Source organism: Glycine soja, chromosome 7 (genome assembly GCF_004193775.1).
Source record: "Glycine soja cultivar W05 chromosome 7, ASM419377v2, whole genome shotgun sequence".
In the NCBI taxonomy this organism is placed as follows: Eukaryota; Viridiplantae; Streptophyta; class Magnoliopsida; order Fabales; family Fabaceae; genus Glycine; species Glycine soja.
In genome coordinates this window covers 10,884,519-10,897,508 of record NC_041008.1, presented here as the reverse complement: position 1 = coordinate 10,897,508, position 12,990 = coordinate 10,884,519, and the positions used below count along the sequence as shown (strand labels likewise).

At 32.9% G+C, this 12,990-nt stretch overlaps 1 protein-coding gene across 1 annotated transcript; it reads right to left on the bottom strand.

Annotated features, from left to right (window-relative positions):
- Nucleotides 1-2,641: 2,641 nt before the first annotated feature.
- LOC114418733 lies at nucleotides 2,642-3,739 on the bottom strand. The gene is made up of 2 exons (XM_028384216.1): nucleotides 3,537-3,739; nucleotides 2,642-3,161 (listed from the first exon to the last, which is right to left on the bottom strand). Exons 1-2 carry the CDS (start codon nucleotides 3,632-3,634, stop codon nucleotides 2,879-2,881), a joined length of 381 nt encoding a protein of 126 aa, XP_028240017.1. The 5' UTR covers nucleotides 3,635-3,739; the 3' UTR covers nucleotides 2,642-2,878.
- Nucleotides 3,740-12,990: the final 9,251 nt, after the last annotated feature.

Below are 12,990 nucleotides of genomic sequence, written 5' to 3'. Positions count from 1 at the left end.
TAGTCTCACATAAATATGCACTCCTATTGTGGTTGCTATTCTGAATTTCAATTGCTTGGACATGAAAGATGGATAAGACAAACAAGAAATTGTCCTTTGACAATTCTCAAGGAACAAAATAATTTATGACAGAAATAAGAATGATCATGAGCATTCAACATATAATTCATGTTTTTTTTAAGGGTGAAGATTTAACATTCAACATGAGTTGAGAGGTGGGGAACATGAGTCAAGTGGTTCCATTGGAGGAGTATATCAGCTTCTTTTGGATAAAGTTCATGGATGAATAAAAGATTTTTTCGAAGATTAATTCTCATTGTAATTTGACCAGTAAGTTCTTTTCTTTTCTTTTAACCTATTCTTATTATTTTCTTGTTAAAAATCATAGTAATGTTATATGGTGTAATTTATGGCTTTAGAACTCTACAAATAGTTAATGGGGTAATTGTAAGAATTTCAATTTTTATTATTTTTTAATTTGTTTATTATTGAGATTATTAAAATCATAATGTTTTTATTTGTCGATATTGTTTTCATCTTGATGCTATTGGTTTTTATTTTTATTTTTTATTGTTTCTTTTCTTTTTATAACTTATATATTCTTCCAATTTAAATGTTATTTTTCAAAAAATATTTATAAAAAAAAAACATATGAATGAGTAAATAACAGAGTATAACTAGAAGATTTTTTATTATTATTATATGATTTTTACCTATGTTAAAGACGGGAAGTACATATTAAACAATTTTACCTACGCACACTAAAAGTTGCAAGTACCATTTATAGTGACAAAAGAAATTTATAGTCACAGTTTTTGTGTCGTACTTATAGATATTTTTCTTGATGATAAGAGTGATAGTTTCTAATGCTAAGAATTGTTGGACCGTAGTTAGCTCAAAGTGATACTGATGCAATCTCAGATGCTGTCCGAAGGACAGATTTATGGGTCATCTCTTTTTCCTTCCTTGTATTATTATATAATATAATATATAGGTTACTGGCATACAAATTATATAACGTTAATTGATATCTTTAATGTCATTTCAGAAGGCAGAAGCCAGTCATATTTGTCTATATTTACATATTTATCTATAAATATACATTTATTTTTGAATTTTTGTTTCTACTATAATAACACTTATTTTATCATGCATTTTTTCTCTTTTCTTTCACTATTTTTCTTAGCTGAAAATGAGTGTAAAAATTTGGTGTGTACTAATTACGCCGTGTGAATATATAAAGAGATTGAGATTTTATATATAGATATATAAGGATGCATATGTACAAAATTGAATAGTTCATTGGTGAAGGTGAGAAGATAAAAAGAGAAAAACAGGACTAATTTGGTTAAACGGAGTTTGGCTTTATGGTGACGTTAAAAAGTCCAAGTGAAAAAGAAATTTGTAGGTTTCTAATAAATGGTCAAAACAGGCATAGTGGAGGCAAATGCCTTATCAATTAATTTGTGTAATTTGGAGATATTTTACAAGCTATACGACTCAATATTGTCCAAACTTGTAAGGAAAGATTATCGTGACTGAAATGTATGGCCTAAAAACAACCACCACAATGGAAGACCCAGTTCTATTTCACTACACTTCACGGCACGTTTTTCTTTCTTCTTTTTTTTTCTCTTCTTAAAATTAAAAAAAGAAAACCCCTTCACTAAAAAAATTCTTGCGTGCATATGGCTACCATTTACAGTTGTTGTTGGCGAGATTGCAAAATGCCACAGTATGTCTTAAAGAAAAGAAAATAGGGAAAAGAACAAATAAATAAATAAAACTTTGAAGGTACGGATTCTATATCTAACTTGCTTGGTGCCAATTCTCCAACTTTACAATCGAGACCCTTCATTTTCTTTTGACATAATAATAGAGATGGCCTAGCAATTAAAGGCCTTCAATGAATCTGCAAAAGTTAGCCAGGTTTCAGGTACTCTGAATTCTTCACCAAAAAGGACCCCAATGCATTCAATTTAGACTCAACTAAGCAAATGGGAGGTTCAACCCTGCCACATAACAGTCAAACCCTTGCACGACCTCTCTCTTTCATATCTATCCCTTATTCAATCTAACTAAACAATTAAAAAAAAAAACAAACCAAGAAAGAAAGAACACTAGGAAACTGTAAATTGATTTGTGTAATACTACTTACCAAATCCTCATGCACATTAGTTACCATATAATAAAATAGTATATTTAATAACTGTTTGTGTAAATGTGTAATGTGTCAACTTATTAAGTAACCTTTCCGTCTCAATTTTGGATTCCATAAAATATAACTTTCCCATCACTTTACCAGTTAACAAATGTCATGCACGAAACCTACTTCATGTACCATGCATTACACGCGAAAACATTTAATAAGAGGAGGGCATGCATGAAAAATCTGCGAATTTGGATTTTTTTTTTCCGATTCCATTTGTATTTATAATAATAGTTTTAATTGCGCCTAGTTATATATATATATATATATATATATATATATATATATATATATACATATATATATATACTTTAGTTGAAGAAACAATTATACTTAATTAAGTAAACGAAAAGGGAGATCTACAATCTAGAGAAGAGCTCGAAACTTTTATCATATATAGAGAGAGAGAGAGAGAGATTATGGGACTAATGATACAATGAACTTGAAGTTTAACAGTTCTTCTATTCACAACTTGATGAAAAGGGACACTCAAAATTAACAAAACAAGTACAACACGCATAAACAAAGTCTTTACAAAGCTACTACTATTTATATATAAACGTACAAAATTAACCCTTTTGACACGCCTAATTAACACTAATATTATATATACTCGTTTTCTCTTATTGTTTAAGGATCGATGCGTTGTTGTTGTTTCTTTTTCCTGGTTTAACACATTACATCCTTGAGAAGCTTATACCTGCGCGTGGAGATTCTCGGCGAAGGCACAGGGCTCTTTCCCTTCTCCGAAGAACCACTCATCTCTTCATGACGATCATGGTGCTTGATTTTCTCGCCGGAATACTCAGAACGGGTCGTCGTTCCGGCGTCATTTCCGGCCACTGGTAATTTCTTCGAATTGGAGCTATGCCTCGAGTAATTTCTCCCCTCGCTTTGGCACCAATCGCATAGCTCTATCTCTGCTAATTCCCCGTAGTAGTTACTACAATACCTGAAAGATTAATTAAGCGCTATGCTTAATTGGCCTCTATGTTAATGATAATCTCAGGAAAAAATTGACAAAATAATTATCTTACATATATATACATGTTGTGTGCATGGTATGTATGAAGATACAAGTTGCTTTAATTGTCATCATTGATAATATATAAAGCTAAGAAATAGTGGCCATGTTGATTATGCGTATGCATACATAAGCATCATGGGATGTGAGAATCAAAGATAGATAGATACATGATGTGTAGTTACATGTAACTATCAAAAATAAAGATATTATTCTATCATATGATCATAAAGAAAGATTTATATGTATGTATGTGTATATGATGATATGATGATGATGATGAAGAAATGAAATTAAGCATACGAGTGTTGGAAACGGTGGCGGCATTTGTTGCAGCGGAAAAGCTTGTCGGGGAAACCAACGTCACCGCACATGCAGCAAACGGTTTGAAGGTCGACCATGGCTGAGAGGAAGAGAGAGAAAAAGAGAGGGGAATTTTTTGATAAGTGAAGTAAAAGGAAGGAAGCAAGAGAGAGAGAACTGAGAAGGAGAGTTTATATAGAGAGAAATTAAGGAGAAGTGGGTTTGAGTCGGTGTATGAATGTGATATAATGTAATATAATAATAAAAAATAATATTTCTTTGTCGATTATACAAAATATTACAAAAGGGGATATATACACAAGCAGACCACAGGTTGCTTGCAGTCGTTTTCAGTTAAGGCAGGGAACCAAGAGAGAGGGAGAACCTTAAAAAAGAAAGAGAGGAAAAGACACTAGCTAGTGTCCTGTGGCTGAGCTTGCTTGATTATTGTTTCTTACCAATATATTCTTGTTTTTTTTTTTATTCAAATGATTCAAATTCTAATTCGAAATAATTTATAATAAATTATCAATTGAATTAGATTTGTTAGACTTTTTAATTTTCTTTTAATTTAGTAATGATTGGTGAACTCTTTTTCTTTTTTACAAAGACTTTATTAATTAATATAAAAAAATTATTATATGATATCAGATCATATGATTTCAATCAATTTTTATCTATCATCTACATCAAAATTAATATAAAATAAAATAATAAAAACTTAAATTTTAAGTCTATTAATATTTATTATTAATTTTTGAAAGTAAAAATGTCATATACTGACCTAATTTTTTCTTTAAAGTAATAGAAAATAAATCTTAAACTAAGACTTTTCTTTTTCTTTTTTCTTTTTTTAGCAAGTTGTATAACTTATTAAATTTATATTTTTATCTCTTTATTTCATTAATTAGGTGTCACTATCAGTATTTTTGTTTTCTTTTATGGTTTCTCTTTTCAACAGTTTTTGTCCGGTGGGTGGGTTTCGGAATTCGCATATAAAAATTGAGTTAGCCATCAAAGGTGGTAGCCATCACAGCCACGCTCCTCTCACTATGAAACACGCATCACAAATCAAAGATTCGTCAGTTCTATGGCGCCAAAACGTGTATAATAATCACGCAACCAGTTGCGCTAATATTGAGGCCGTCTAATCTTGTTAGACAGTAACGGATCAACGTCAACTTACCCAACATGAAATTTATAATATCAAGAGTCAAGTGTTCTTTTTTTTTTTTTCCTTAAGAATCAAGTACATATATAAAAAAAAATTATAACAATTTATCTACCGGCTTAACTAATTAAGTTTGTTAATTAGGAACAAGGAAATCCTCTTTAGTACTTGGAAATAAAAATAGTAATAAATTAAATGCACACCGATTTTCTATGAGAAGCTACTTCTCAAATTTGGTTTTCGAATTATCAATGTAATTTGTTCTACACAGAGATTCTGATTTCTAAGTTTTTCTTTAAAAACTTTGCTGCTATTTCTAAAGTTTTGAAAACTATTTAAAAAAAGAAACTTTTTAATACACGAACTAAGTTGTACGGGTTTAAAATAAGGTTTTTCACTAATCAAAATAAATATACACCATGCACACAAATATGAAAAGCTTCTAAAGAGGATACAACACAAAAACAAAAATGTCACCTCTTTAAAACCTTTTAAACTCTAGTTACATATTGTCCCAACACTTATAGGATTTTCAACTAAGATAATCACCAATTACAAAGGATATTTTTTCTCCTTAAGCCTATTTAGGATTTCACAATATTATTTCCTAACCCTTCTAGGCTGCTTCTCAATTGAGTATTCTCCCCTCTGCTAGTTTGTATTGAGTATTCTCATCTTTCTAGGTCTCCTCTAAGTATTCTCACATCTTCAAGTCTACATTGAGTATTCTCTCTTCTCCAAGACAATACTCTCATCTCTACAAATTGCACACTAGTATTCTCAACTTTCATAGGCCCTTCACCCAATATTCTAAACCTTTACAAGTTTCACTTGATATTCTCACCTATATATGTTTCACTCAACCCTAGTATATTCTTTCACAAGCCTTTCTAGTCTTAACCCCACAACAACCTTGTAGAATCACACAACAAATGTTAGGAACAAGATAATCCCTTAGAATTCGAGGACTAAAGGGAACCTCCAGAAACAAAGTTAAGAAGGAAGCTGTTGATAATTTTTCTCTAATATCATTCATCATACTCGAAGGTTATATATATAGCATACTTGGGGTGCAAAATGAAAAATGTCCAGACACCAAATAACAGAAAGCACTACTATTATAACAGAATATCAGACAAGATATTCTCCTATGAGTGGATGCTACCCACTACTAACCTACCAACATCTTATTCTTCTAACGGATTTCCTAACTTGCTCATAGCCTCTAGCCTATCATTCCCTGACCAATCAAAAACACCTTGTCCTCAAGGTGTTAGAACTTCAAACCATGGCTTCAAAAGTAGAACCTGGATCCCAAATTAAAGTAGGTGTAGGAAAATAGCTCGTGAGTGAATGAAGATTAGTGTTGCGAAGGCAGAGCCATTTGGCGGTGTCGATAGTGTCGTAGAGGGTGAAGAGGAAGGGGTGGTCGAGTTCCTTGTCCATGACCTTGGCGGCAAACATGAGCAGACATGGGAAGCGGAGTTGGCATGATTCCAGTTGTTGGTGGTGACTTCACAGAGAAAGAACATAGGGAGTGTTGGCTGGTTACCAGGATATTCATTTTCCAGAGAAGGGCATCGAGTTTAGAGGCCATGGAGGCTTGGGTGGCAGTGAAATGGAGTTGAGTTACAGTGAGTTCGGCAATGGTGGCCTCGAGGTGGTCCAGGCTAGATGTGGAACGTGCAGATTCCCTTAGAATTTGAGGACTTAGGGGAACCTCCGAAAACATGGTTAAGAAGGAAGTTGTTGATAATTTTTCTCTAATGTCACTCATCATACCCAAAGGTTACATATATAGCATACTTAAGGTGCAAAATGACAAAGGTCCAAACACCAAATAACAGAAAGTACTACTATTATAACAAAATATCAGACAAGATATTCTCTTATGAGTGGATAATACCCACTACTAACCTACTAATATCTTATTCTTCTAACGAATTTCCTAACTTGCTCATAGCCTCTGGCCTATCAACAAACCTTGTTGTGAACATAACTAATTAACTTCAAAAGTATTAGTCCCCTGACTGTACTTTTGAGTTTCCAGTCACAGGTTCTATTTGGAAAAAAGTCAAACAATCTCGCTTTAGATGCTTAGTTCAATGAAATTACATACATTTAGGATGCTTACATACACTATTTGAGATGGGCACAAGGTGGGCTAACTTATCAGAATTTGGTAAAACTAGCTCAACCAAATTCGACTGAACTATTTGAATTGAATTCGACTGAACTAATGGAACCAAATTTGGCTAAACTAATCCAACCGGAACTAAATTTGGCTAGACTAACTAAAAGCTACTCGAATGGTCATGTGGTAAGGATCCTGCCAGAGTACATGTTGGTACTTGGTGGGTTCCATCCAAAATCGCATGGCTTGAATTTGGATGATTCAATTGTCCATGCATTATAAATATATCTGAATTTTCCTACATATTTGTTTGTCTCTTTTCTATCTCCATGACTCATTGAACCTTATTGCAAACTATGGATTTCACAATATCTACTTATTATTTGGATAACTAATATATGCAGCCTTTTGTGGAAGAATTAAAGGAATTAAGGGAAATTGGGGTAAAAACATTTGATGCATGTAAAAAAGGGTCATCCCAAATTCGTGTTGCAATTATGTGGACTATTAATGATTTTCCTGTTTATGCAAATTTGTCTGGTTGGAGCACTAGAGGTCAATATGCTTGTCCATGCTGTGGTTTTGAGATTGGCTCAAAGTGATTGTGTTATGGTAGAAAGTTTTCCTATATATGTCATTTTTGTTGGTTAGAGTCTGATCATAAATGGAGATACAATAAAAGAGAACTTGATGGAACCCAAGAGTTTAGTGCTTCACCCGATCTACCTAGTGGAGCTTTTGCTTTGATAAAGATGGAATATCATGGAGTTGGGGATTGGTCACCATGAAAAAAGATAAGTATTTTGTTCATGTTGCCTTATTGGCAACATAGTGTGCTCCGTCATAATCTTGATGTTATGCCCATAGAAAAGAATGTGTGTGATGACATCATTGGGATGTTGTTACAATTAGAAGGTAAGTCAAAGGACAATGATAAGGCACATTATGATCTTGTTGACATGAATATTAGAAGCCAATTACATCCAAAGATGCATCCAAGTAAAGGCAAACAATATTTTCCTAGAGCTCGTTACCAAACGACTTCAAAGGAGAAAGAAACATTTTTGGAAGTTCTCAAAACAATAAAAGCTCCAGATGAATATTTGTCTAATATTTCAATATGTGTGCAAGTGAAGGAACAATAAATATTTGGTCTCAAAAGTTATGATTATCATCCTTCAATGCAAGAGTTTCTTCTTGTAGCTATGAAAGGTTGTTTACCAAACAAGGTGAGTTTAGCTATATTCGACCTTTGTTGTTTCTTCTAGGAGTTTTATGGCAACATGCTTAAGGAGCATAATTTATAGCACTTGTAGCATCAAGTAGCTCAAACATTATGCCAATTAGAATGGATTTTTCCTCCATCTTTTTTCACCGTAATGGTACATTTGGTAATCCATTAGGCGCATGAGTTGGAGGTCCTGTACATTACCGATAGATGTGTCCTATTAAAAGGTATGAATGCTTTTTAATCATTTCAAAACATTCTAGAGTTATAAAGTAAAATGTTATTATCTTAATTTGTAACCTAAAATTTTCTTGTTAGGTTCCTTTTAACTCTAAAGTCATTTGTTTGTAATCAAGCACATCCAAAAGGATCTATTGCAAAAGGATATTTAGCTCATGAATGCTTGATATTTTGTTCAAGATATCTATCTGGGGTGGAGACTCGTTTTAATCGATCTGCTCGAAATGATGATTCATGTTTTGTGGAAAACAAAAGTGTTTTAAATCCTAGAGGTAGACCATTGGGGAGAAAGAAGCAAGTTGGATTCAATGCAAAGAAGAGAAAAAAAAGCTTCTCGAATTTCTCTTGATAAGAAAGCATTGGTGTAAGCACATAGATATGTGTTTTTCAATAGCGACAATGTTAACCATTTTCAAAAGTAATACAATTTCCTCCACGTTTATATTTAGTTATTGAAATTTTGTATAATATCTTTCTATTGATTCTAATGATTAATTTTTCTAACCCTTTTTACATAGAGTCCATATTGATCTTATCAAGAGACAAAATCGTCAACTTATGAAATTGACAAAATTGATAGTAAAGAATTTCCTGATTGGTTCCGCGAACGAGTAAGTTTAGAAAGCATCAATACTATTAAATTTTGCATTCACTTAAAATTTAATCATTTTAAATAAAATTGTGGTAGGTTGCTCAATTGGAAGAGTATGGCAGGACACTACTGACAAATGGTATAATGGGTACATTGTTAATGGAGTTAGATTTCATACAAAGGCACATGAAAGGTGCTTGAAGACTCAAAATAGTGGGATTGTTGTAACTCTTAAGACAAGAAGTTATGCCAATTTTGGAAAAAGATGATGGAACTCACAAACCAAGCGGGGTGAATTGGTTTTAAATCAAATCAAACAAAAAAAAACAGTTTTGAAAAACTTTATTTTCCAAGGATCGTATCATAAACTTTTGTTAAAACCAATATTTAATCAATCATCCTTAACACAAAATCCTTTTGTTAAAGTTCATATTCAAAAAGATATTTTCTTTTACCTTTAGCAAATTGATCAAGAATACAATGAGAAAGAAAGATAAGATCAAGAGAAGATGTACACCAATTTTTATATTGGTTCACTCTTTATCTCTAAAGAAGCTACTCCAGTTATCTAATTCAAACCGAATTAGATTTTCACTATACATATAGAATTATTGCAATCAATCACAATCAATCTCATTTCCTACCCCAGAAAAAGAGACTAAGGTACCCAACCCAAGGGTCCTTTGTGAATAAGAGCCTAAGAGAAACCTACCCTTAGCATAAACTAGAAAAACCTATTCTAGCATGCCTTCAGAAATTCATGCATATGCTAACAACATTTAACACACAAAAAACGAGTCAAAGAGAGACACAACCTAATCAATCACACACAAGAACCTTTGCTTGAGTGAATAAGTCTCTTCTTGATCTCACAAGTAATTCACAACTCACTTTTTACCATTAGAGATTCATAAAAAACGAAGTCTAGAAGTTGTGAGTCACACACTTATTCTAAGCACTTCTTCTTCTCTTTCTTTACTTCATAAAAGTGAGAACACAAGGTGATTATTTATAGAGAAAACAGTTATAACCACCTGTAATCGATTAAATATCCAATGTAATTGATTATTTCAAAGAAGTAATCAATTATATTATAATTTCAATCGATTAAAGTGTTCTTTCCAACTTCTAGAAAACTTTCAAAAACAACATAATCGATTAAACTTTTCTTGATAACTTCTGGGAGCACTTTTAAGAATGAAGTAATCGATTGCGATCATTTGGTAATCGATTAAAGCAGAGAGTTTTATGCACTGAAAAATTATCTAACTTTAAAAACAATCTTCTTATCTCTACATGATGATGCATGATGTACATATGAAAAGATAGAGACTAAGATGCAACAATCAATACAAATGTCACTCAAAGAGTTGGACATGTAAAAAGACAAAACTTCTTCAAGCTCCAAAGTTTAGTCTTCATGTTGCTCCCCCTATCTCGAACAAGTTCAAGAGATAAAAACCCAAAGAAAGGAGAAATCCACTACTATGATGCATTAACAAATATAATCCAATTGGATTATTCAAGAAGATATAAGGTTATACTTTTCAAGTGTGATTGGGTTGATATAAGCAAGGGCTGCAAAATTGATAATTTTGGTATGACATTAGTGAATTTTAATTATTTGCAACATACAAGGAATGATATATGTGATGAACCACTTGTTTTTGCATCTCAAGCTAAGAAAGTATTCTAAGTGGAGAACAAAACACAAAATGATTGGCTTGTTGTCATGCATGCTAAAATTAGAGATGTATATGATATGGGTGATGAAAAAGTCTTACAAGAGATAAATGATAATGATTTGATTAGACCAGAAGTCGATGATAGTGATGATATCATTGGAGTTACAATACTTATGGAGAACATTTTACCACATGGAAAAGATAATAATGTATCTATATCTATTTTTTATTTTTTTATTTTTTGGACTAATTTATTCAGAGTGCTATAGGAACGCACATAAAGTTGAATGTCATTCAAAATAATGGTCAATTACAAGAAAAGAGCAATAAATTGAAAGCTCTACCAAAGCCAATTGAAATAACAACTCTATAATTGAAGAAAATGCATATTTTGTAGGGGGTATAAAGATTTTATTAACTTAATTTCTTTATTCTATATTGAATTGTTTATTAACTAAATCAATCACAATCAAAACAACACATACAAGAAGAAAGTCATGTTGAGTCTCATACTCCTCTTGGAAGTGTAAGTGAAAGTTCAACTAAAGGTAAGTATAATTTTTTTGTCTTTTTAACAATGCAAGTGCACACACTTCTCTCTCTCTCTTTCTCTCCCCCCCCCCCCCTTCTCTAGGTGTGTCATATCCATGAAGGATTTAGGTGGAAAAAGGACTAGAGGTTATACACATATGTTAGATGTGTGGGATACGCCAGATGGAGAATTCATATTTGTTGAAGTAGATCCTTGGGGAAATTGTTAATCGTCATTTACGACTAACTTTTGTATTGAATAGTTTCATTGAATTAGCATTTTCCCCCTAATTTATGGTTCTTTTTATAGGATTGTACATATTTTCATGTTTAGTTTGATTATGCTCAATAGATACTCCCATTTTTTGTGAATTAATGTGAATCAACTTCAGTTTCAGGCTAAAAGTAGAAGAATGTCTACCAACTGGTGTCTCGCTAAGCGAAGCATATGCGCTTAGCGAGTGACATCCATTAAGCGAGGCACTCAGTCCGCTTAGCGCGTGGGAAACCCTAAAAGAGGATCAGTCATAGATGCCCGCGCCCAGCGCGCCTTCAAGAGAGTTTAGGTTTTAGAAGTGATTTTAGGGCTCTAGAGGTGGAGGAGACATCCTCATCCATTTGTAACCTTAGTTTTTCTTCAAAAATCTATCCTTTGTGCTGAAATTTACTAACTTGCAATGGAAGGCTAAACCTCTTGTTGGGGATTTCTGCTGAACATTTGATGTAATATTCTCTCACTATCTATTTAAAGTTGTTTTTATGTGTTCATTGCTTCTATCTGCACTTCTTTTTTGCATGTTTGTGGCTTGATCACCCATTTGTATGTAAAGTTAGGATTTTTAGTACTGGGAAGTGCTTTAAAACCTTAGAACTTGATAGAGCAGGCTAGAGAGTTGTATGTTTGGGGATAGAGCGCAGTGATTTAGTTTATATTATGTTGTAATATTAATGCAACTCGTTTAAGCTAAGTTTGTTGAGGGATCAAGGACGAAGTTTAAATAGATTTAGGCCCATTCACTCGAGGGATCTTGGTTTGGGTAGTTGTTTTCAGCATAAGAACACTAAAATAGGGTTAAATAGAGAAAAATACTTAGTAACATCAAAGTAGGTTCAGTAGAATGACCCAATGCTTTTACTTGACTGTTTTTACCTCTCTCTTTTAGACATTTTAAATTTGTAGTTAATTAAAACTATAGACAAAAACCTCATTTAATATTTACTAGCTTTAAACAAATGTTTGCTCATCTGAACGCATATTTTCTGAATGAAACAAGTTCCATGTGATTCGATACTCGATTCTTACCATTTTATATTACTTGTGTGATTCAGTACACATGTTGATTAGCATCGCGGATTATTACCACGAACAAGATTTTGGCCACGAACAAGTTTTTGGCGCCGTTGCCGGGGAACTTCTTTCCATTTAGAAAGTAGAGTTCAGTTTGTAGACATTTATTCTTTATTCTTTTATTGAATTTGTGAATAGTTAGTCATAATTTATATTTCTCTTGATTTGGTTAACTGCTGCTCTGTTTAGTGCTTCTTGTATGCGAGGTAACTCTTCTGTAGGTGATTTAGCTCCATTATATTTGGAGATAGAAGCCACTTGTAGGAGGAACAATGCAGAGAGAATGAGAAAAATTTTGCAGGAAAGGACAGCACAACCAAGTTTGGAGGAAGCTCAATCATCTGAGTCATCTTCGATCTTTCCAGAGTTAAGAGAATCTGACGTAGGTGCATCTGAAATTCCAATTATGGTTGAAGATCAACCAGGGAGGGTTACTCTTGAGGACTATTCTAGATCCACCGTGCCACAATTCTTCACAAGCATTGTGCGGCCGGAAGTTCAAGCCCATAACACCACATATCCTCA

Excerpts from the sequence above, each read along its gene's own strand:
- LOC114418733 (XM_028384216.1), bottom strand. The coding sequence starts at position 3,634 with ATGGTCGACCTTCAAACCGTTTGCTGCATGTGCGGTGACGTTGGTTTC. Across the intron at positions 3,162-3,536 it reads CGCCACCGTTTCCAACACTC|GTATTGTAGTAACTACTACG; the intron begins GTATGCTTAATT and ends TTAATCTTTCAG.